General features: G+C 40.3%; 2 protein-coding genes across 13 annotated transcripts; one reads left to right on the plus strand and one right to left on the minus strand.

Moving 5' to 3' along the window:
• Positions 1-3,603: 3,603 nt before the first annotated feature.
• pum2 (pumilio RNA-binding family member 2) lies at positions 3,604-22,380 on the minus strand. Of its 12 annotated transcripts, none has more exons than XM_034699451.1 (23): positions 22,136-22,379; positions 19,081-19,444; positions 16,963-17,031; positions 16,107-16,212; positions 15,708-15,895; positions 15,438-15,610; positions 15,060-15,348; positions 14,871-14,964; positions 14,625-14,732; positions 14,337-14,482; positions 12,464-12,584; positions 12,146-12,286; positions 11,616-11,909; positions 11,295-11,522; positions 10,907-11,198; positions 10,674-10,803; positions 10,456-10,584; positions 10,216-10,353; positions 8,472-8,597; positions 8,103-8,174; positions 7,114-7,235; positions 6,764-6,956; positions 3,604-6,126 (listed from the first exon to the last, which is right to left on the minus strand). In XM_034699451.1, exons 2-23 carry the CDS (start codon positions 19,429-19,431, stop codon positions 5,995-5,997), a joined length of 3,642 nt encoding a protein of 1,213 aa, XP_034555342.1. In that variant the 5' UTR covers positions 19,432-19,444; positions 22,136-22,379; the 3' UTR covers positions 3,604-5,994. The 12 variants fall into 12 exon arrangements, with proteins under 12 accessions (XP_034555342.1, XP_034555345.1, XP_034555341.1 ...); XM_034699454.1 differs by having other exon boundaries at positions 10,450-10,584; positions 15,708-15,799; positions 22,136-22,368; XM_034699450.1 differs by having other exon boundaries at positions 10,450-10,584; positions 22,136-22,368.
• A 454-nt stretch (positions 22,381-22,834) lies between these two features.
• Positions 22,835-25,864, plus strand: LOC117824080 (rho-related GTP-binding protein RhoB-like). Its single transcript, XM_034699462.1, has one exon. It carries the CDS (start codon positions 23,030-23,032, stop codon positions 23,618-23,620), a length of 591 nt encoding a protein of 196 aa, XP_034555353.1. The 5' UTR covers positions 22,835-23,029; the 3' UTR covers positions 23,621-25,864.
• Positions 25,865-25,885: the final 21 nt, after the last annotated feature.

Consider the following 25,885-nt stretch of genomic DNA (forward strand, 5'->3'; position numbering starts at 1 on the left):
ATACCATGTTAATAACCTGTTGCAAACTAACCGTTTTGGTTGGGAGATGTTCCTCCAGGTGTGTTTTTAAACAAGTTTTTGTTGTCCTTGTCCCAACTTTTTATTTTAAAATGTGTTGCTGGCATTAAATTTGAAATTAACATACATCTTTCAAACCACAATAAGATTTTCCAGTTTCAACATCTGAAATGCTGTCTCTGCACTATTTTCAATTAAATATAGGGTTTAAATGATTTGCAAGCAATTAAAATCAATTCTCATCAACATTTTACACGGTGTCATTTTTGGGGAAGTGGGGTTGTACATTTTTTTACTGATGAAATTAATTTAAAGACACTTTAGCATTGAAAAATGAGAAGTGGACAACTTTGTGATAACTGATAAGCTACATGACAAATGGCGTAACATACCAGCTAAATCAATCAATAGTTATAGCAATTACTGGATGGAATGATGATTCAGGGTCGGTTTTATGACTGGTGGCAAATAAGGAGTCAGAAATGAGAGATGTCTCTACTGGACTTTCAACCAACCAATATACTACAGTAAAGAGTGAGTGAGTGAGTACTGTTCCAAAGTGCAACTCTTAAATACTTTTCCTCTTGACTTACATTCAACACTAAATATGCTTGATTGTTTTATCAGCACATATGCTGGGTTCATTCTATTTGGTATTTTTTCCAGAGATCTATCAAGAGAGTTTGGTAAATTTAGTGCAGCCGGGTTGTTCATTGTGTCAGACTAAGAGACTTTTACAACCTAATAACATTGTCAACATGGGTAAGTGTGTGTCAAGTGTCAACTTTTGGCTCCGCATATTCCTCCATGAGCATCATTTACTTCTTCAAAAGCATATTTTGTTATTGAAGTAGTTCTACTTCATTGATTGATTGATTGAACATGTAAATGGAGTACTTTTACACCACTGTCAATAGGGCAATAATAAAAGGCAGGTAATGTTGGAACTATTTAGTTTCTATATACCTCCTCAATGTCCCTCTCCCCCCACTACAAATATAAACAATTTAAACTAAAGCCAAAACACATCTTTAGTTGTTAAACCCACAAAACGGGAAACGTGATGTCCTGCGGTCAAGCACGCTCAGATCTAACACTTCTCTACATGCATTATCTGTGTTAATGAGATTTGTCCCCACGATGGGAAACAATCCGTGTGACACCATGAACGAGTTTTACGAGTTTTACAAGAATAAAAAAATAAATGTTAAAAACTAATACAATATTATAAGAGAATGACATTGAAACAATACATCTGCTTTCGAAATTAATGCATCTAGCAGCATTCTTAAAGCTTTAAAATAAAACAGAACATAGGCCTTGCATAGACTCGTAAAATAAGCATACCTTTTTATTGCATGCAGTAACAACCTTTACTTCAGGAAGTGAGAAAGGTGAGCTCAAAACTGTAGTAACTTGATTTAGTCTTACTTGCCTGGTTCAGTTTAACAGAATGAAAACGACTTACCGACGTATTGACTGGACATATTAATACCAAAGCGATCGATAAGAAGACTTTCAGTGATATCCTCATGTTTTAGATGGTTTTTGGTGTCAGGTTTAACTCGTTCTCTTCGCTCTCTAAGGACCTCTGCAGGTGCGTTTCCATTGAACCTGGAGCGTCTGCCAGATTAGAAGCCGCGCCCACAAATGCACTTGTTGTTTACAGACAACTATCTGAGAAAACATGATTTATACAGATAACAAATTAAAAAATATAAACACATTTCTTTACATTAAAAAGTTATCTTTAAACAACCGCAAAACGTTCCTGATGACCTATAAAATGTAAGTATGATCCTAAACTTAGTTAAAGCGTGGATAAAGTACTCTTAGTTAAAGGAGCAAAAAAAAAAAAAAAAGAAGAAAAACCCCCACCTGCTCAGATAAACAGGGGCGTGCAAAAATATTATCTTTACAGGAGCAACATTTATGTATTATATTGCTTAATCTGTCATCACCAACCATAATCTCACCATGTCAACCTGTCACTAATGAAACATTTTTGATACTGCCTGTAATTACTTCTATTTAATCCATTTGTATATACTTCTAAATTCCATTTGTAACATTGTATATATCTAAATTGTATTTTATCTTTATTTTTACTTATTTTATTTTACTAATTGAGACTTTTTCTTGATTGTACTTATGTCTGGGTTGCTGTAACAACTGAATTTCCCCCCTGGGAATTAATAAAGTAATATCTTATTTTATCTTACTCATTCTTCTCACATTAAAGGATCATACAGATGTCAAATTCCTGAAAATGTATGTCTACTTTAAACAATAAAACAACCCATTGGAAACATACCAATCTTTTACACTTCATTTTCTAAGGACTCAAAAACAAGATGTTTGTCCAAAAAATGTATTATAAGTACTAAAAAGTTCAAATTTGAGTTACTTTTATTCTGCTTTATTTATTTATTTATTTTAAGTATAGCATCTTATGTTCTATTAATGGTTAAATATTTAAGTGTTTTATCATCTTAGAAATTTATTTTATTTTGGTGATTTTATTTTCCTGTGTTGAGTTTTAACATCTTATTTTACCTCCAGTGTTTCCCCATTAGGATATCATGAGAGCGTTTCCTCAGTTCGTTCAGCAACTTGTTTTTCTTTTTTCTTTATTTTTATTGTTTTTATTACTATTCTTGCATATATTGTGTTCTTAAGGATTGTGGGGTGGGTTTGGTGGTCTGGGATCTTTTTCTTAATTTATTCTATTTCAGGTTGTTTTTATGTACAGCACCTTGTGTTACAATGCCATTGTATGAAAAGCACTTCATAATAAAGTCTGATTGATTGATAAAAAAAGATGCAGTCAAAATACATTCATTCTTAACATTTTGGTACCAACTATGTGTCTAAGTTTACTTACAATTGTTTGTGCGATTCCCTCCTATCTTATGAAATGGTTATGCAAAGTATTTTTTATACAACTTTAAAGCATAAATGAAATTAAATGTGCAACACTGAAATTTAAAGAAATGACAAGACAAAATAGCTATCACAGTTTGGGATATGGAGCGGCATCTTGGGTGGCCAGTCAGACTTTAAGGGATGCACGCCACTCCTTAGCAGCCCTTTGGACTCAAAGATAAAAAACGGTCAATAAATGTAGTGAACTGGGAAATTATAAGTACCAAAGTTGTGGTTTGGGGATGTATGAAACATAATTAAATGAATGTGACTATTTGACTTTTATTGTAAGCGCCATAGAATGTACTTCTATGTAATTGAGTAAACAAAAATAAAATTAAAAAAAAGCTAATAGTGTGTTATATATAAAGTAAATATCATTTCAATAAAGCTTTTTGAAATGTGAAGAAATTGTATTAATTGACTCAGTGCACTATTATAAACAAACAAAATATTCATGCAGCTTATCAATTTTTACTAATTCAGTATTCAGCAAGCACATTTTTGAATGAGACACTTTTTTTTGCAGTCTATATCCACTTTAAAATCCTGTTGAGTGCACTTTCCTTATCTTGACACAGATTACTGCAAGATGCTTCTGAAAATTCAATTACCATTTTTAGAATACAGTTAATGAGAAAAACCACAACAAAAACGGTCAAATGTTAGAAGAACATTTTAATCATACATAGTCACAATTCTGCTTCCAAAAATGAGTTTGTTTTCTTCATCTAACATCTGGAAATGTACATAAGGCCACCTGAAAATGTACATGACTTTGACAGTGTGACAAAACTCATATGTTCATATTTATATAATTGACAATATTTTACATTGCTTTTGCTTACAAGGTAGTAGCTGTTCCAAAATACAGCACTTTTCTGTACAAAAATAATTCTTGTCATATCCTGTGAAGTTTCCATGGTAGCAGAGAGGACTAAATGCAGCCTCAGATTTTTAGTACAGAGTGTTTTTTGTTTTCTTCTTTTTAAACTGTCACACATCAGAAAGACTATCAACAGTGGATGTTACAGCTCCAGTACAAATAGAGGCTGGCCTTTCCCAAAGCGGATTAAAAAAAAAAAAAAAACCATGCCAGATTGTGAAGCCATAAGAGTCGTTTTTTTCTTTAAAATAACACTTGATCAAATAAAACTGTATACATTATATTCAAGGGGGAAAGGAGTGATGAATATACACACATCAAAATGCACATTTTTGCCTTTTTCTCCCCAAAAGTGTAAAAGACATCCCATTTACAGCATAAACGTTTACAAATGTACAACTGTACAGACGAAATAAAAGCATCACTACAAATTTAGAGCAAGGCCTGTCAAACACCACAACTAGACATATTTTTTCAATTTAACTAATAATCTTACACTTATTAACTGCACATATACTACATGTATTCTACAATTATTCATATGAAGCAAAGAAGCCATCACTACGAGCATTACAGGTGAATTGTATAGCTTTTGATGGCCCCACCGGCCTCCACCTATGCACTTGCACACCCAACCAAATGAAAAATATTCACTTAAAAAACAAAAACAGAGCCATTAAAAAAAGGTTCCTCCAGCACCCTTCCTAAAAATTCACCCCACTAGTCTTAGCTCATGACACCTCAGATGTAGAAAGCTGGGATAAGCTCCACATCACAACTCTTCTAACTCAGACCTTCAGGCGGTGGGGGTCCCATCTCTGCTGCAAGCCCCCCTTGCCCAAAAAGCAACAATTTACTCATACATAAAGATGCTATACATCGCTAAACTACTTCTACGCAAGAGATGATTATTCAGTACAAAAAGATACCGTATTCTAGGGCAGTGTTCATCTCAAACTACAAGACAGATAAGATGTTACACAAAACATGAGAAAGAAAAAAATCATTCCAAAGATTAAAACCTGTCACAGCATGCCAACACATAGCCCCCATCCCACCCAGCTATCCCCACAAAAAAGCCCCCCGCACTACTCATTTCATGTTAAGATTAAACCAGGTTAAACGCCTGCTGTACAACCAAACCTCATGCTCTGCTTCGATAAGTTAAGAGATTTTTTTTAAAATCTTGCATAAACCCCCCAAAGATCGCCTGCATGAGGGAAAAAGACCGGGGGCTCATTAGATGCAGCAGCTAAGGTTGGTCAGTCTGAAATATTTCGTACCGAAACATCAAGCTGCTGAGTAAACACGGGCCCCCATTAAGCTTGGAAAAAAAGGAGGCGAGAAAAAGCCACCATCGCAAAATAAACGACCCCTAGACTACAGCACCAGTCCCCAAAGCCGAGCTCGCAAACCGGTTGTTAGAGATCCTTGGGTGGCTGTGGCACCAACACGTAGTTCTCACCAGTGGATGGAGCGGTTTGAATCCATCTATATTAAGTAGTCCTATTTGAAAAACCTAATCCATCAGCTGCTTTGGCATGAGAAAACTCTTACTGTGCGTGGGAGAATATACAAATACAATATTAATTGCCTGGACTTCTATTAGAACAGCTGACTTAATGAGTCTGGTTACAAAAAAAACAAATTGACTTGTTTTTCTTCAAAGGATCACTCAGTTTAGCCTTATAAAATCACTTGCTGGTGTTAATTGTAGGAATCGGAAATTTCAGCAAATGTGTAATAAGTTTTGTTTTTCTACAGAGAATTTACAAGGTAAAAAACTAAATGTACAAGATAATATGAAAACCAGTCAAATACATCAATTACATCATTAACAATGGGCTTGTGCTTTACCCAGGAAAAAAAAAAAAAAAATCATCCTGCTGACTGTGCGTCCCCTGGGGGCCACGCCGGGGGGGCCTGCACCAGGGGCGGCAAAGTGGCAGGGGTCAGTTGTCACAGCGTTCTTAGGTGAAGTTGACTTGTCTTTTTGTTTTGTTTTTTTTTTCTTTTTGGTAATTACCCCCCAAAATAGGGGCGACAGAGGGTGTCAAAGGCTATAACCCCGATGGCTAAGGAGCATTTCTCACAGAATGGAGGGGTGGGGGGATTGGGGGCTCCTTCTCTTTCTCCTCTTCGGGGGACCAAGTGTGTCGACGTGATTACATGAGGCCGTTAGTGGGGCCGCCGATGGGACCCAGCTCAGACCCGCTCTTCATGTAATATTTTTCGAGCTTGGCCAGAATGTGCTTCCCGTAGGTGTACTTGCGTAAAGTGGCAATGTGAGGGCGGATCTGAGAGGAAAGGGAGGACAGAGGGAAGAAAGAAATGAAACAAATTAAAGATCTGGAATTCATCAAGAGCTAGAGCAACGACAAATCTGTGTGCAATAAGCTGTTTCTGAAAATATTTACATTTTAAAAGACTAAAGAAAATGTTAAACACTGGTGCTTACGGTGGCCCTGAAGTGCAACTTACAAAAACAAGTGTTTTCTGAATTGCCGTAGTGTTTTCTGAATTGCCGTTTCTTAATTGCTGTAGTGTTTTCTGATTTGCCGTTGTGTTTTCTTAATTGCCGTTGTGATTTGCACTTCAGGGCCACCTCCTTTTCATCTTCTTCGATGGATTAAAACAATAAATGTTTGGGATTTCTCACCAGATGTGTTAACAACATCCTATCATCCCTATCCCAATCCCTATCATCCTAATCAGGTTGTTTTTTTTATGTTTAAAATTTTTTTTTAATTTACTTTATACGTATTGTGTTTTACTAAAAAAAAAAAGAAATGTTAATGTTTTTAAGATGTATTGAAAAGTGTTATAATGACAAGATATCTCAACAAAAAGAGAATTACAAAAAAAATGAAATTATGGGTAGCATGTCAACCCCCTTCTTATGTATGGTTACACTAGTTCTGTTAGTTTGTCCACCTTGTGCATGATGATTTTGCGCTGAGCAGGTTCCGCCATGTCGATCATTCTTTGGACGACATAGTTGGCGTACTGGTCCTTCATCATGGTGTACAGGGCGCTGTGGGGCCCGTCTTTCTGGCAGCACACTTCATCGATCAGCAGGGCTCTCTCTGCACGTGAGGAGTGGATCACACACTTCTCTACCACATTACTGTAGGACGGAGAGATGGAGAGAAATTCTTCGATTACACAACAAGATACAAATTTTACCTCGAGAGGGAAGGTTCATTTGCCTGTTTGGATTTGCTCTAAAATTCGCAAAAAAAACAAGACAGATCCTTCAGATATTGTATCCACCGTTGACTCACCTTGCAAATTTGTGTTGGCTGAGGACTAGAACTTTCCCGCGAACCTCTGCGACTATCTTGCTCTTATCCTCCGGTCTGCCGTGCTCCAGAACGTGCTGAATCACGTAGTTACCGTACTGATCCTGTGGGGGGGGGGGCAGCAGAGGCATGAGCTCATGGCAGATAACATTCTTCGATAATTAATAATCACTTAAAAATCCGTGCGACACCCTTTACTGTGATACTCATGCACTAGTTTTCAGCACTGGTCTTAATTGGAGTGAGAGAGTCATGCATCACTACGATGATAGGTAGACGAATGAGTGACAACCCCCATTTGAAGTCTTACAATTAACCCTTATGTCATCACTGCAGAAGGTCAGACAAAACAGATGCTGCTGGAAACACATCCAGTAGCATCTTTGTCCCCTTCAGATATGGGTGATCGACAGTTATGGGTGTAATTTTTAGAGCCAAAGATGAAGACAAAAAGTCACTTGACCGAGCAACAGGCAACATGACTCTGACTTGTTCTGCTAAAGCAGTAAATGGTTGGGTAGGTGATGTGATCTCCACCTTTAATTTGGAAGAATTTGCCTTTAAATCCATTTCCTGTCAATCTGTTTTAACAAGAAGCAGAGTTATTTGGTTTTACGCTCTAAGTAAAGAACTAAATGCATGAGCTTCGATAGTTTCAAATGCTGTAGAAGCTTCTACAAATGTTTTTGTTTGATTCAAAAACAGATTGATCAGGAGATGCTGCAGGCTTATGATAGAATCATCAGACAGCAGGAAATTATGTGTCTGGTGAATCCTGTGGTGTAAAGCAGAAGGGAGGAGAAGAGAAAAAGGCGGCTCAGTGGGTTAGGAAAAAGGAAAGGGCTTGTAAAAGTCGGGAGTTGTAGTACTAGCTAAATGTTAAATTAGAGTCTGTACAAAAGAAAAGATAAAAGGAGAAAGAGGAGGAGAGGAGCACGGGGGCATCCGCGAGAGAGGCAAATTGCTCTGACCTTGAACAGTGCATCACGGGACACTGTATAACATGTTTTGGGTGTCATCTCCAATGAAACGCCTTGATATTTCTAGATGGAATAAGTGAGGGGGGTAGGTTGGATGTTTAAATAAATCACATATGTCAGATGTAATGACAGCTAATAGAACAATTCATTTCTTTGTATACACTTTACACATAGCAGAAACACAACTACTGTACACAATAAACAATGACAAGCTGACAATATGAAATGCTCAAACATGGAGGAGACATGCGAAATACGCGAGACAAGGACACATGTCAACAAATGATCCGTCACAGCTAGCAAACAAGAGATGAGATCAGCATCAAATGTGGGTTTAAAAAGTGAGACAGATGTGCACACCTGGCCCAGCTGTTCAGAGTGTTGATGCAGTTCTTCCAGGATGGGCAGAGTCTGCTCCTGGGTGCAGTGCTCCAAAATCCTTTGAATAACTCTGCAGCCGTAGGGATGTGTTGACAGCACGAACACCTGGTAGAGGAAGTAAAAAAAAAAGAAGCATGGCTGCAGTTTTATGCTGCACTACACTGAATGTAAAAGTTATATTTAGATACTTCACTTGACTGTTTCTGTCAGGCTTATTATTTAATCTATGAAGCATTTATGAGGTGATTCAAAAGATGGCACCGTTTTCTTTTCGCACAATCGTTCCTTTACAATGAATGGGTTGACATCTCAGTGTTGGATTACCTGAAGAAAATCTAGTTATGTTTATTTGGATTAAGAGAAAAGTTTATGCTCCTCCGAAGTTGCTGAATATTCTTATCACTACGTCGTTTCAAATCTCAAGGCGGGTACACACTACAGATTTTTGTCCCGATCTCCCTCTTATGATCAAAGCCAGCAAAGGCCCGATTATCTGATGTTTGCAAACGACAGAGATCGTAAATAATGAACATGTTTAATATTTGCAACTAGAAATCCTGTAGTGTGTGGGCTAATCCAAGAGGAGCCGAGCACACACAGTGTGTAATGTCACGTGTACCGGAGCAAAAGCCAATCAAGACCAAGCGGCAACCTCCGGTCTCAAACTATGAAGCCCATGCGGAAGTGTTATAAACTGCAATTCATCGAGAATCCACTTGAGGCTGGCTGCAGAAACACCAGAAACCACATAGACATGAATGGGAAAAAGACGATCTTTGCAGCATTAATAAACATGTTTATTAATTTTTTTCTAAGGACATGGCTGACTTGACTCCTGGACGGGAACACACAGCTGTTGGCTAGGAGGCTCAAACTCCACCCCTTTACGTCACACTCTGCCTGGTTGAGTTCCGTATTTCCAATATGGCTGCCGCCGTCGATTGGCTTCAAAAACAGCGTTCAGGAACAGATGGGTGACGTCACGGATACTACATCCATTATTTACACAGTCTATGACCAAGACGCGAGCTGGCTCAGCTGACTGACGGAAGAGGAAGTAAAAACAAACAAAAATGACATGTCCGGCTGACCTCTTGGCCAGGTCACCCTCGTGAAAGAGATCCTGATCTCAATGTTTTTTTTTACCTGGTTAAATAAAGGTTAAATAAAAAACATGGTGCCAGCGAAAACTCACCACTGTAATGCATACAGCCCACATTCCCACTCCATGACTTTTTCCATAATCGTTTTTCTTTTTTGTGTGTGTTTTCGGAAAGTAAGAGGCCAAAAACAATCATAATTGCTTCTTCCTGTTTGTTTTCACCGAAGTCACATTTTACTACGCGAGATTTGAAATATTGAGCGTGAAGAACCTGATACTCTGCTGAGGAATCGGTTAGTGTGTGGTGTGCTCCGTAGTGCACACCACACACACTATAAGATCAGAAGAGAGATATTGTGCGATCTGTCTTTTGCTATCATCAAGTATGTGTGGTCTCTAAATGTGTGAAGGTTTGAGAATCCTGTAATGTGTGCCAGCCTTTACTCAAAAGAAGTCAAGATAAAGTTCTAACTGTACTTTGAAAATTATGATGCCACAAAAGCTTACCCTTTAAAAAAAGAAGATGAGAATATTGCAATTGTGCTGAATTTCAAAGAATGGTTTTTGCAAGGCTGATAAGAAAGTATAAGAAATCTATTATAAAAATAATAATAAACCAACCTGTCCCTGGAAGGCATCAATGATGAACTGTAGGGCCTGAGGCTGGACACACTCAATACACTTCTGCACCACATGGTTGCCGTTCTGGTCCTTCACACACTTCAACACGTGGCCATCCAGCTCACGGACGATGTCGCTCTGAAGAGTAGAAATAGAGCGTTAATGTAACAGGTGTCTGTGTCGAAAAAGGCCACCGATTGCAGAAGTGTTATAAAGAAGTGAAGTCTCACTTACAATTACCTGCTGGTCTGAGGAAATGGACTCCAGAGCTTTCTGAATGACCCTGCAGCCGTACATCTGCAAAGCCAGGGGGAGGACGTGTCCACGGATACGTGTTGCCAAAGCCAGCTTCTGGTCTGCGCTTCCAAACTGTGGGAACAAAACAGATTCACTCCTGAACACATGCTACAAAAAGGAGTCTCTTTAATAGTGAGTACAAATCTTTACCAAGTCCTAACCTCAAAGAACTTTTGAATGACATAGTTCCCAAATACGTCAGTCATTAGTTGGTATGCTGCTTGCAGAATCTCTCCAAACACCATCTGCCGCTCCGCCGGTGTGGCCCTCTCTAGCTTCTGCTGGATAAATCTGGACAGACGAGATGGAAACAAGGAGTAAAGCAAGAATTAGTGGAACTGCACACCCAACTTTTGCAGTTCGGACAACAGAACAAGTCAGTGTATATAGCTACCTGGATCCATGCTGGTCTTGAGAGAACTCCACCATGTGTCCTGGCAGGTCGCGGAGCTGGAGGTTTGGGAAGCGGTTGTTCCTGAAGTCTTCCAGTAGGCGGCTCCGTCCGGATGGCATGACATCAGAGCGGCTGTACCGGGGCCGAGATGGAGGAAACAGCTGGCTGCTGGAATTAAAAAGACTGGATGTCCCTCCGGTGCTCCGGTACTTTGCCTCAGCTCCAGGCGCTGCTGAAATGTAGCGCCCGCTGCCGTTCGTCAGGCCACCTGGGAACGGAGAATGACCGGATACTGTTGTAAAAACAAATTCCCACATGGTCACTTTGTTGAATCGTCACTTTCATCAGCTGTGGATATAACAAATGTTACTCTTAATATTATGCTTACCTAGGTGAAGGCTAGAGGAGGATCCATGAGAGGAGGGCAGAGAGGGTGGAGGAGTGAGCGGGGAGTGACCTGGTGTGAGGCCGATGGGGCTGGGTGAGGAGGAATAACCCAGGCTGTTGTAAAAGGGCTGACCAATGGGAGTTAGACTACTACCACCACGTTTGTACAGATCAGAGCTTGCCAACAGGGAATCCCTGCGAGACACACTGCTACTGGTAGAGCTGGATACTGCAAGAACATAAAAAAAACAAACACAAATATAAGCAGACTTCTAACAATGTATTGTTTGATTATCATGTAGCTCCTGGATGAGTTGCTGACCAGAGGAGCCGAAGCCTCCGAGAGCAGAGCCGAGGCCTACGCCCAAGGAGCCGCCAGCACTGCTGAAGCCCAGGGAGGAGCTGGGAGGCGCAGCAGAGGTGTGTGAGAAGAGGGAGCTGCTCTGAGAAGTGTTGGGAACTGAACCAGAGCCGTAGAACGAGCTGGAGGGCAGACCGCTGCTGGGTGGGGGTGCCTGCTGTTGCTGCTGCTGCTGCTGGGGCTGAGGCATTGAGCGGTACATCCCGTTGGCTGGAGGGCCGGACATGTTGTTACCAGAGCCAGACGCTGACACTGCTGTGGGTGAAGAGGGTGAAGAGATGGGATTGTGAGATGTAAAGAGAGCTTGGGTCAGGATTCAAGTAAGAACGAAGATCTATAGACGTAAATGTAAAAGATAGGTGAACTAGTACTTCCTAGAGTGACATTAGAAACACTCGCATTCAGATGAAGCTCAAGGGAGCTACCAGCAAGCATCAAAATGTTGCAGAAGCATTGCCATTATACGCAGAACTTCCTTCCCTCGCGCTTACCAGCTTGTGCTGCTGCTGGGTTGATGAGGAGGGGAGTCTGGACGAGACGAACTGGGCCTCCTAAACCAGTCCTGGCACCAGGGCCCATCACCAGGGCCCCAGTCTGATCATAGTAGGCTGCAGGGGCCAACACCTGATATCCTGATTAATGAAGAACCAAAGAAAGAGTCAGAAATTATACGCTGCAACAAAAAACATTTCAAAGTCACTAAAACATGGTTCTTTAACAGAGCACTCCAGCTAAAAATTATATCACACTGTGAGGATTTTTGTGATTGGCTGTGGCTACATGATGATTGTATGACTTGAGCTACTAACCAGACATTCCTGCGTACGCCAGTGCAGGGTTTGCAGCAGCAGCTGCAGCCAGAGACTCCTGCTGACTCTGCTGACCTTGCCCAGGTGTAAGAGGTCTCTGGTTGTTTCCTGTGCGCATCACCTAGAGGGGAAGGAGAGGAGGCTTTCAGACACAAATGCTGCCAAAGAAATGCACAAAACGACTGACTTCAGATCTGAAGAGTCCATGAACAGGGGCTGCTGGGATTAAGTTTGATCAGATTTGAGTGACAGTTGTCTGGTTACGTCACAGCAACTCTGTAACATTTAAGTAAGGACGTTAATCTGATTGCTGAATGCATTTTGAATGATAATCTATTAAACAGAAATCAGATACATAACTGGAATGTGACTCTAAACCCAAAGACAATAGACCAATTTTAAAAAATCACAGATTTCAAATAAACACAGAAAAAAACATCTCAGTTTATGGAAATGTTTCACGTAAGATGGAACTGCTTTTAGTAACAAATCAAAGGGAAAACGGAAATTGTGACAGATATGCATAAAGACACAAATAATACAAGCATATACAAGTGAATCAGCATCTAAGGTTGAATAAGATCCAGAAGATTAATGGTTACTTAAAAGGACGCATCAATTTTGAATGTTGACTGTACTCGTTTAATTTATATCTGAGCTCACTTTCTTCAGTCACTGTGCTTGAAAAGTGATTGAAAGTTAAAACGAAGTTCACTTTTATACTAGGGGTGCAACGGTACAAGTAACCCACGGTACGGTCCGTACCTCGGTATTTGGGCCACGGTACGGTACGTACCTCGGTACGTGTTTTGTGCGTAAGGAGAATTTTTTTTCTCCCAAAATTATTCATTTATTTGGCTTGTCAGCAAAAACTGCATTACGCAGTAAACAAATTCCAGTATCACTGGTGTACTGAATAATATAACAGTTTTCTGTTGCTGAAATGTGTACGGCAGGGAACAACGTAACGTGGATCGAGCGTTTTCATTAAGTGGCGAAACCCCACATCTTCAACCACAGAAAATGGCGGCAAATCTTTAGCAATAAATGCTCCCACTGCACGGGTTATTTTCTTGTGTTTATCTGAAGTGGCACGGTAGGTCTGATCAAAAGCAGTCTGACTGGACAGCTGTTGTTTCGCTGGTGTAACCTTTTCAAGTCGCTCGACCGTCCTGTGTTCAGGAAGTGTAACATCAGGATGCTTACGCTGGAGATGCTTGATCATATCGTTGTGTTTCCTTTTAAGTATGGGACAAGTGTCAAGCAGGGTTTGCAGACAATAACATTTCTGTCCCGTGCAGTGCGGACCGAACGGGACAATACTTTAACGCGTACCATTGCATTTCTATTTTATACATGGCTGTAAAATAATTTAAGGAGCATCTCTGTGATGCAGTCTCTTTCAATGTGATTGAAAGTTCTTTAAAAATACAATGAATCTGACCTAAAATATAAGACAGTGTAGCAGTCAGGTTTCTGGGTAATATTTAAGTCAATCATATCATAAAAAGCCCTTTGAGTCTCGCTCAAGGTTTATTGGTAACACCTTTTATCAGCACCCCCATAGAATTTGAGGCAAAAGTATCAGTTAATATAATGAAGACACAAAAGCCTGTGTTTTAAATTGTGCTTCAAAAACATAAAGCACTTTATATAGTGCTATACACAAAGCATTTTATTACAATCATTACTGTTAAGTGATGTAACTGATGCCTGATGTCTTGGGTGTGTTTCAAAGTCATTTAATGGACCAGACTTGCTTTAGTCTGTGTGCATTAACTCAGAGTTGTCTCTTTGAAAGGTTTAAGCCTCATGCAGTATTAAAGACTCGTAATAGACAGGCCCGGCTCAAATCAAGCACAGCACTTCCTACCTGTTGTTGGCCCGGCCCTGGTCCCTGATTGGATGCTTGCTGGTTAGCTGAGTGATTGGCATTTGATGCAGCCTGTTGCTGGAAAAGGTTGGCCGGGTAAACTCCCCAGGGAACTCCATAGTACTGTGGTGGTACCACGGTGGGGCCTGGGGGGGAAAGACTTTGATTTTATAAACCCATCATGCACATCTTCAAGACGGTAGTTTATCTGAACTGAGCAGATCAAAAGTGCTGTTGCATCAAAGTGAGTTCTCCTTCTGTGATGTAAAAAAGGTGCTCAGTGATCACCTGCAAGACTGGCTGCTGCTGCCAGGCCCGCGGCAGTGTAAGGGTCAGTTCCAGGAGGGCCAGCATTGATGATGTAAGGGTTTGGCACAAATGCAGGAGCAAGGCCGGCTGAATAAAATAAGAAACAGAATTGTCAATCATACTTCAATATTCTATCACATTCACAGTGAGCGTGACACATCTCTTAAGACCTCAAGAGAAAAAGGTAATTTAATAGTAACACATTACACTCTGAGGCTGACTTACCAAGATGTTGCTGTTGGGCTGCAGCCAGAGCATATTGTTGTTGCTGAGCTGCAGTGAGCTGCTGCACAGTCAGGGGATTAGATCTCTGGAATAACTAGAAACAAAAACAAACAGTCAAGATCACAGTCTGTTGAGCAAACTCGCAGTTAAATCTCTTGATAGGTAGGTTTCTTGTTTTTCCCAACAGACCTGCTGCTGAGAGCTGTAGTCGAACAATCCAACCGGAGTCCCCGAGGAGTCCACCTGGATCTGGTTCCCAGCATAGTCAAACTGGAGGGACTCCACACCTTGCTGCTCCATACCTCCCATGTTCTGGGCCTCCTGGTTCTGGAAGTCCTCAGTCGGGGCCTTGTTTTGGACGGGGTTGTGTTGTTGCATGGCGTGGGGGTGGTGCTGCCCCATCATCTCCATGGTCTGACTGGGACCCATCCTCTCCACGGCCTCAGTGGGAGAAGCTTGACGACTTCCGGGGGTTGGACTGGGAGAAAGGAACAAGTTGTCGTCAGCACACATTCAACACCAGTATCAAAAAGAGAGAGCTGACTGCCTCCATGATCTAAAACCTACTTGAAATCTTTGCAGTCTCTGTCCATGCCATTTAGAAGTCCTCTTCCGTTGGCTTTAGCTGGATCATTCTCCTCCCCCACCTTCATCTCTGGGCTCTTGTCCTCTTCAAAGGGGGACACTTTCTCTTGGACATCACCCTTCTCTCTCCCGTCTTGGTCAACATCTCCTCCACCCTGTATTTACAAAGATTTCGTAAGACCACGTATCACCTTTACAAGTATGAGAAGCTCTTCTTCTTGAGTTTAAAAATGAGAGGCAAGTCTCACTCACATAGCCACCGTTCCTGTAGCGACTGTCCATCTTGTCCCCTGGCGAGGAGCTCAGGACGTACTCCACCATGCTCACCCCCAGGCCTCCACCTTCTGAGCGAGGTGAAAGCACAGAATTGGCATCACCATTCCCATGGAAACTCTGGCCTGGCCGCCGCTGCACCATGATTGGCTGAGACACTGAGTGATCTGAATGAAAAGCCAATATCTAAATAGTTGCTATTCAAACCAAAGCTCGGTAACAAGCTAGTCAAAGACTGAGTATCTGGAAAGCATGGTGGCTGAGTCAGGAGTAACAATGTTTTAAATCATTTAGGCAGGATAAACTCCCTGATCTGGAGGACAAAATGATACATGAAAACAAATCTAATCTATAAAGAACTATGCAGCAGAAACTCACGAGGTGATCCCCAGGCATTGTCCCTCCACTCCTCTCCTAGAAGCATCCCTTTCCTTCCATCCTTGGCCAACTCATCCGAATCCCAGAGCTTTTTTGCGGGCAAAAGCTGCAAAGAGATCAGTTGGAGTTCCTTCACTAAAATCTACTTTTAGACTGCTCATATACATGATCCAATCCTGATCACAATGCCAAGCACCGCTTTAGACTGAATCCTAACACAACACCCTCAAAGTTTGCAAGCCAATTGGTTTAAGTTTGTTAGACGCAATGTACACTTGATTTTAAAACTCAATCATATGCAATCAGAGCACAGTTGAACGACTCTTAATATAATCTTCATGATAATTGAGATGTTTCGTTTCTCATCAATCAGAACACCTGATGGTTGGTCTTTGATGCATTTGAGCATTAAAGTTTTTTTGTTATGAAAATGATAATGCGTTATGATGCACCCTTGAGCCAGGATGTTAAAAGGGAAATATCTTCTCACTGCAGGAAGTGGCAAATAATTTCATGATAACACCCAAATGCTTAACATAGATTTATGTATATCAGTCCTGGAAAGATTGTTTTTCCCAAAGGCAGTCCCTGCAAAACAGAAATGGCTGATGGCAATGTGATTTGGCTTGTAACTCGTTTTCAGACATTTTGAATCCAAGTGTAAAAACAGTGTTAGAGTGGCTTTGTCAAGCTTTTCCATCAATCACTAAATCTATTTTTTTCTCACTCAATCTAATCTACATAAAAGAGCCAACTTAACACGACCTACTTTTTAAGCCAAGGTGTTGCAAGTGTTCTTTTTTTTCATTGCTGTACTTTAATGAAGGAAATTACATCGTTACGACAAACGCCTTACCTCTCCCATGCCCCTGGACTCCAAAGCAAGAGCTTGGAAGTCGTAGTTCATTTCATCCACAGCACGGACCTGAGACAAGGGAAGGAAAAACTGGACTGTAAACGGAAAGCTTAGTCACTCCATAGAAGGCCACTTAATAGAGACATCAGAAGATATATCTGTTCTGCCTATAGCAGAGCAGAACAAACCAGCCAATGTTCTCGTTTATTTTTGTATTCAGCAAAGACAGTTTGGCTTTGTGACATGAAAAGCTAACAACAGGATACAGCCTGCATGTTATATCCAAGAGAATCATCAGCAAAAAAACAACTCTTCTGAATATTGAGACATTTAAATACTATTACTGTGAAAGAAGTGACATCAGTTTCTGTTGTAAATTATGTTTTATGTATTTAGTCATCAGAGTACAATTGACGTGATAGACTTTTTTAGTATGGGTGAGTCATTGTGCTTTTTGGATCTTTGAGGCTGGCAGAACTGGAACTAATTCAGAAAAAGTTCACATCATATTAAAGGGTAGAAATCATTACACCTTAACACTACACTAAACGGGTAAAACCACAGCAGTGTTGCCCCCAATTTTTCTCCACTCTGATCCTCCCTGATTGTCTGCAGGAGGGTTTTTCTATGAAATACACCAGTATGCCAATTATAGCGCTATATGTAACAAATTACAAGTGATTTAAAAAAAGATAAAGTGGAAACCTGGTCAGTGTCATGTGTACTAGGGATGTACACAATTAATCGATTAATTGATTGTTAAGAAATTAATCAAAACACGCATTTTTGTTTTCAATTTTCCGTCACGTGGAACAAACATCATGTGGTCTCATATTACATTCATCTATCAGGGAGGTGTTTTAAGTTTAAAGCATGTTTCGTTGTGAATCAGCTGTTAAGGGTGTTGCGCGTTTATTTCTCTCATAAGAACGAGTAGACAGAAAACTGGACACTTTGAGTCTGAAGTACTCTTCTGTTAGTATTATGAGCCTTCACTCAATAAGACTATGTCTACTGAGAATATTTTTATGAGCCTGACCGTTGATAATTAGTGTTAAACATGTACCTGTGTTCAATACTGTCAGTTATATGTATTTTGTTGCTGTAGAAAATATAATTTTAGGGGGAAAAAAAACGTATTTGGCCTTGTTTTTGACATAAGAATAATAATGTTTTTTTTTTTTTATTGATTAATCGATAATTGATCGTTAACATTTCCAAAAATACTTAAAATTTACATCCCTAGTATAAACACATGCAGGTAATGTGAGGTAGATGTGTAGTACTAGATCAATCCAAAACCAGGAAGTCAAGTTTGGTTAAAAAAAAAGCATTATTGTAAGACACTCTCAGACTGTAAGACATCACTTTACGAGTCTGCCCAGTTATCGCAGCTACAATAGCACTCCTGCTGTGCGGATGCATTGTTCAAAGCACTGGTCTCACACAATATGCTTACTGCAACTGAGTAGGCTGCCTTTTTGTAAAACCAGCACCATTGCCATTTTATCATACACATGTGTGAGTGTGATTGGGACTGTGGAGGACTGGTGATCTGTCCAGGATGTACCACCCCTCTAACCAGAATGAGCCGGGACAAACAAATAACAGTGGACGGCACCAGAGTTTGTACGTCTGTCTAAAAGAAAGACTTTCTCAATCCTCTTCGAAAGTATCTTGTGCAGTAGGACTTGCTGGGCAGACTCATCGCTCGGCTGTAAAATTGTTGTTTACTTGGTACTGAAATATCCTGGATTCTGCTCTGATGCAGTCTGCAAAAATGAAGATAGTAACGGAAATCCATGCCCAGAGGATGTGTTTTTTCTGGTAAGGTTTCCTGGCAACTGGTGTAAGTAGGATTAATTGAACATGAGAATTATATGACCTAGGGTCAGTTGTGACTAATAGGGACCTGTTATTTGCCCTGCACGTCATACTATTAAGCCAAAGACACACTCTGATAAAGTTAGATGCTACAGAGCAGTTACAAGACCACTGATAGGTCATCCAGTAAGGGAACTATTAAGATTTTCTTGATTTGGTTTTGCCCTAGTGACTGACTTATCTTAAACATGTCTGGTGGGGACTGAGACTAGTCACTGGATGAAGAAGCCTTACCTGATCCACATGGTTCGTATCTCCAGTTGGCCAGCGATGCTTGTTCGGCGGGCAACCTCCAAGCTGCTCCCCTGGCTGCCTCTGAAAGAAGTATCCAACTGTGGCGTCATCCTGAGATCGTCCACTCAGCGGGGGCTGCAGGGTGCCTGGAATAGGGTTAACAACCCGGTCCATACCCTGTAAATGTGGTCCTCCAGGAGCCTGTACAGCTCCCCCAACCGAGGCTAAGGGCACTCCGCCATGAACTCTGACAACTCCAGTCTCAGGGGCACCATTTGCATGCAGCATCCCACCTCTTGTCTCCTGCCAGGCCACGTCATTCATACCTAGGATGCTGCATGGAACGCTCATTCCACGGGAAAGCCTAGACAAACACACAATATTAATTTTGTTAATAATAAAGGTCACAGTTGAAGATGATGGGTGTGACATTCAGAATAACAACTATTTTAATATTATATTGTCAAGAATTAGGGATGCACGATATTATCGGCATGGTATCGGCCGATATTGGCTTAGAAATTAACTATCAGATATCGGCCAACACACCGATATCCGCGATATAATTAACCGATAAAATAATGGGCTGCTGCACACATGTTGGGCTCATGTTTTAAGTTAAATTTGAATTTAAGCAGCAGTCTGTAAGGTACATGTAGCTGACTAACTTAGGCACATTTACTGTCAAAGAGTAAACCGTTTTATTTAATTTGGGTTTAATTGCTGAACAGTTGCAGTTTTCACATGTTTCCTGTGAACAGAGGTTAGGTTTACTTACTATGTAAAATGTTGAATTGGCCAAATTTGCCCTGGTTGTGTTTATTGTTATGATTGTCTCAGGGAGAGCATCATCCAAGTTTTAAGTAGGATGTATCTGTTTGTATGCATTTTGTTTGAAAGCGATCTTCATAAATAAATATGCAGTTTTAAGTATTAAGTATTTTTCTTATTTTGCACAAGAAATGAATATTACATAACAAATGTGATAAGAGTATCACCATAATACTGTACACTAATTCCAATACAGAAGGGAATTGATGATCTCTGTAATTAGGTGTGTGGAAAAAATAATATTGGTATCGGTAATCGGCTAAATGAGTTGTAAAATATCGGCATATCGTCAAAAAAAAACAACATCCTGCATCCCTATCAAGAATGTGATATCTTGTGCAAGCAAAGTGCCTATTGGTGTGTTTAAACATCATAAAATATGACAAATGTTACATTAGAACAGTAGAGTAAAGTAAAGGCTGAAAGGTAAAACATGTAGCTTACTCCTATGGTAGCCTTGAAGACAACCAACGTTATGAGTAGTTTTAAGGCACCCAAAATTACTCTTAACCCTCCTGTTATGTTTGTTTCTCTGGAACAGCAATAATGTTCATGGGTCCATTTGACCCGGGCATATTCAATTATACAAAAGTGTCAGAACCCCAAAAAATTCCAGTACACATTTTTTTTAAAGTTGTGTTTTTTGGGCTTTTTGCCTTTATTTGATGGGACAGCTGAAGAGAGACAGGAAGCATGGAGAGTAGTGAGCTGGGGAAGACATGCAGGAAATGGTCGTGGCTGGGAATCGAACCGGCAACCCCTGCGACGACGACTGTAGCCTCTGTATTTAATCTAATTTCTAATCTTAATCTAATTTTTAACTCCATTACCAACCATTCAAATCAAGATTTGGTCCATTGGTGTTCTTTAATTCTCACAGGTCATGCTTCAATGAGGATAACTCACTCATTTTTCATTAAAATACAAATTAAAACTTGTTTTAATGAACATTGGAAAGTCCTACATATAAATACAATAGTTTTACATGACATAGATTTCTGTTTATCTTATTTTAAATGTTGAATCTTTGTATTTTTATGAAGTGATGTTGATAAATTAACACGACTCCTCTTCTGTCACATGCTGCCCAGACTTTTATGCTGCATTTAGCTGGTTAAGAATACATATATTACCTAAAACAGACTTTTAAAAGAGTAAATTTGACCCGCAACATAAGGGGAGAGTTAAGGGGCAGCAGGTACTTAGTGGGTTTCCTCACCCGGGTGCGTCTAATTCCTGAAATGCTAACAACAGTTCTACGGTCCATGTTAGAAACATTACATTATACTTTACTTTTACAATCCTAATTTAATCAGCTTTCTCGCCGAATCACTCCTAGGGTATTTAATGTAGCGGTGTATTTGAGTAAAGAGGGAACAGAACAAGGGATGTAAATGATGAAAGCTTGCAGCAGCTTTCTGATAGCTAGTGATCACAGCTAACCAGAAGCTATAACTGATGTTGGCTTCGTGTCGCTTTCGTTAAACAACTACCCCGGACATGTTACACGCTTGTTGTTTTTACTGTTCCTGGCATTTAAATCATGGAAGTAGATAAAACAATAACCCAACATCCCCGTCCAGTGTGCTTACCCGACTTACAAGCCTTTCAGCAGGCTGTGCTAGCTCATGTAGCCTCACGTCCCATGCTAATTAGCAAGCTAACTTAGCGACTTAGACTGGAAATTGTAAGAAAGTTACCGGTTGTAATTGGAAGCAGTTTATTAAGTGGGTGCATACGATGGTTTATATGCGAATCAATCAATTGGCATTTGTAGAAATCAAACATGTTTCGTGTTTGTTAATATTACTTCACTGGAAAGAGCATTAGCAAACCAGCTAACGCTAACCGCAGCGGGCCTGTTATGTTTATTATTGCTTGGTGACATCAATGTAAAAAACAAGAATATAGAATTGTTTTATACATAAAAATGAACGCAAGTTGTTTCATTCCACCCACATGACATATTGGCTTTTACATCACACGCCTTGGTAATAAAATAGCTAACGTAAGAGCTAGTAATTGCCAAGTGATGTTGTATGGGCTCAAACATCAACCAAAGCACTCAGAGGCTAAACAACATGGCCCCCCTTCAAGTTCCAAACAGAGGGGCCTTAACCGCTAAACAAAAGGGGAAATACTCACACCATGGCAGGCGCGTTTAAATCAAATGTTTCACACAGCTTTTCTCCTCCAGGTGAAGGAAGAGAACAGGTATACTCACGCGCTGTCGTGTCGAAAGAGGGTCTCTGCTTGTTGCACGCCGTCAACCCAATTCTATATTGTTTTGTTTCCTTGGAGAGAGCGGTGATTTAGCAAGGCTTGATAGTCAATGCTAAGAGTTTGACTACGATAGTGCCCCCTCCCTGTAAATAGCGTGAACTACGTAGACACGCGTGTAACAATGTAAATGTAAATGTGCCTCCCTAACATACCTTTGTACATGAGACTGTAAATTATGTGCGTAAAATGTGTTTGTATGTGCGTAAAATATGATTTTATGTGCGTAAAATGTGTTTTTATGTACCAATTACTCTTTTTTTTTTTAAATGAACACTACATTTGCTCGAGTTTAATCTTCTAATTTTGTTGCCAGATATGTCTTAGTTTGAATGAATGCTCACTGAATAACAGCAAATTCAATTTTCTTTAAAATGTTGGTTTAGGGCTGAACAATGTTAGGATTATTGGATGTGTTTAAATGGCCGGAAACTCCCTAATTTGCGTAATGGGAGCAGATAAATCGCGACATATATCATGTTGCAGTTACATTTGGGTTGATTTTGGCTGATCCTGGGTCGGGTGGGTCCTCGTGGTCCATGACCCTCCTCTACATAAGAAAAACCCATGAGATCCAATCACCTCTTCCTTTACAGACTGTGATCTCACCTCCCTATTTCCGATTGGATTGCTATATTTAGGAAACCACCCTTTGCTTTATAAAGAGATCGCAGTGGTTACCAGTAAAGGCTCTAGAGTTGGAAGAAGAGGTGGATTTACGGAACAACTCCGTCGAGTTGTGTTTAGAATATGAAATCAGTTTGACTGAGTATAAAGGGAGCATTTTGTCTTTTTGGATACCACATCTGAGCGAGCGCTAGAGCAGGAAAAGGCAGAAATGGCAGACATACGCAAGAAACTAGTCGTGGTGGGGGACGGCGCATGTGGGAAAACATGTCTACTGATTGTGTTCAGCAAAGACGAGTTCCCAGAGGTTTATGTTCCCACTGTATTTGAGACGTATGTGGCGGACATAGAAGTGGACAACAAGCAAGTCCAGCTGGCTTTATGGGACACAGCTGGACAGGAGGACTACGACCGGCTGCGCCCTCTTTCCTACCCGGACACCGATGTCATTCTGATGTGTTTCTCCGTGGACAGCCCGGATTCGTTAGAAAACATCCCTGAAAAGTGGGTTCCTGAAGTTAAACATTTTTGTCCTAAAGTGCCAATTATATTAGTTGCCAACAAGAAAGATCTGCGCAACGACGAGAACGTAAAGAACGAGCTGTCCCGGCTGAAGCTGGAGCCAGTAAAGGCAGAGGATGGTCGGGCCATGGCCATGCGCATTGGCGCATATGACTATTTGGAGTGCTCTGCCAAAACGAAGGAGGGGATCTGGGAGGTATTCGAGACTGCAACAAGGGCAGCATTACAAAAACAAACAACACCATCCCAAACGTGTCTCAAGTGCTGTGTTTTAATGTGAATCGACGCTGTCTGGAGAGCCGTGACGCACAGACGAGACGTTTACGCCGCTGGGAGCTGTGTCTAAACATGTATGGGCTGTGACCATGGCGTGGATACTCCTTTGTAATAAGACGGCCCAGGTCGAAAATGTACCACTGACTGCAGACTAACTGCTTTGAGCACACTTAATCACTCCATGACTTGATATCTGGGTGTATGTGTGAAATGCACTGGTTACAGCATGTTCTTTGTGGGTCACATGGTGCCAGTCTGACAGGTGGAGGGGTAAAAAGGACAAAGGCTGCATTTCAGTGGGAGCCTTATTTACCCACTCACAGCATGGACACAGCTTTTGTAAAAACATGCTTTCAAGCAATGATTTAAAATACTCACTTTTTGTGTTTCAAATTGTTTGCAGAGGCCACCGCCTCACTGCCAAGGTTATACTTTGTGATAAGGAAAGCAGTTAAAGGAATTGCACTCGTTATTTATGTCCACTTTGTATTGCTCAATGGTTATGATTGGGAAACTGCACAACACCCGGGCACTACAGTTAATCGCAGAAAGTATTATGCCATTTTGAAAAAAAATCGTCTTGAATTATTAAATTGTTTTGTTTGTTTGAACCACAGTCAAAAAGTGACTTCACAGTTGTAGTGTATTCTTTGAATGGAGCAGGACACATGTCTTAGAGGTGTTACATGTGGTCAGTCTTGTAAAGGGCTTATCATATTGTCCTGTGCCTGTGTTTTGCAAGTATTCAGGTTGGTGTTTTATTACAGCTAAGTGCACAAACAGAAATATCTCTTTCATTTATAAAGCATGCTTCTACCCAAAAATGTTATGCTTTCCTCTGGCTGTTGTGGGAGGAAATAAATGCTTCTTTGCCATACAACAATGACAGAAAAGTTATTTTAAGTAGCCTGTAAATAGTGCAGCCTGTAGGGGAGAGGGGAATTATTTTTTAATTTTCCTACAGCTCACCTGAACAAAATAATTTCAAGCACATGTATCCCACCAATCCTCTGCAATCCAGAAATTGTTGACATTTTTTAACTGTTTTTTTTTTTTCATTTCTATAACATGGTTCACATTTTTCATGGAGAAGTTGAGCATGTGAGAGGGTCAAGCATGTGAGTGTTTTTGCTCAGTGAAACACATTTTCTTAGAGTGTCATGAAAAAGAAGAGTGAGGTATTGAGAGAGCTGTATGAGCAGTAGCACACTGGTATATGGGATAAAGCCATCTGATGGCAGGTTAAAATTGAAATGGAAACGTGTCATATGTTTCTAAAACCCTAATTTTATTTCAATACAAAGCTAGACAATGCTTTGAATGAAACACGCGACAAAAAATTAAATGTAACGTGATGGTTTTCTGAAGCTGTAAAAAGTTTGTTGACTGTACTAAAACTGATTTGTGATTGGTCAAACGACACAAAAAGTACGCGTTGTCTTCCATAATGACTGTGAATGTACCTCAAAATTTGTCAAAAGCATTGTTAAAGCTTTGAAGTTTAAAATGGCAATCAATGTATTTGAGCTTATTTTTCATACTTGTGTACTAAATTCAGCCCATGTTTGATCTCTTTCTCCACTAAAGTGTTGTCTTCATGGCCTCACACTCGTGGTGGGAATGGTTGCGTTAGTGACAGCTTTGAACATCGATTAAAGAGACTGTTGCTACACTGGGAATACAGGATTCAACCTGAGTGGATTCACTATGCAAGTTTATTTCCCAGTGGTTATTGGAAAATGAAAATCACTGTTAACATACGATTTTCATTTGGTCCACCTTGCAACCAGGTTTAAAGAGTATACTTATAAATCCAGCTAGAGTTACAACTGTGTAAAAGTCACATTCCTCCCTGCCTGCTGTTGCTGGGTTTTTTTGCTGACTTACAGGACAGGAATGCATTGTGCTGGACTGGTTAATTTTCCCACACTGGCCCCCTTATGTGCCTCTGATTTGCAATGGTCTATGCTATTTTTCTGTGATCAGACAACACAGTTTTCATCCTTTACTTTATTTAAAAAAAAGAAACAACTGTGGAGTTGCAGAGAAGAAAAAGCTGACAATGTGCCAAAATGTATTTGGTTGTTTATCAAGTAATGACCACCTTTCTGTAATGTCATAATCTGAAGGTTGATGGGTCAACTTGGAACAATGGGAATATTTGTGAGAAAAACACACCACAGAATGTAAGGGAACAAGCGGTACTGTTTTGGGAAAGTCAATAAAAGAATCAGTGTGTGTCACCATCTCTACCTTTTCATTCTTTTGC

The sequence above is a fragment of the Notolabrus celidotus genome, chromosome 13 (assembly GCF_009762535.1).
Source record: "Notolabrus celidotus isolate fNotCel1 chromosome 13, fNotCel1.pri, whole genome shotgun sequence".
Taxonomy (NCBI): Eukaryota; Metazoa; Chordata; class Actinopteri; order Labriformes; family Labridae; genus Notolabrus; species Notolabrus celidotus.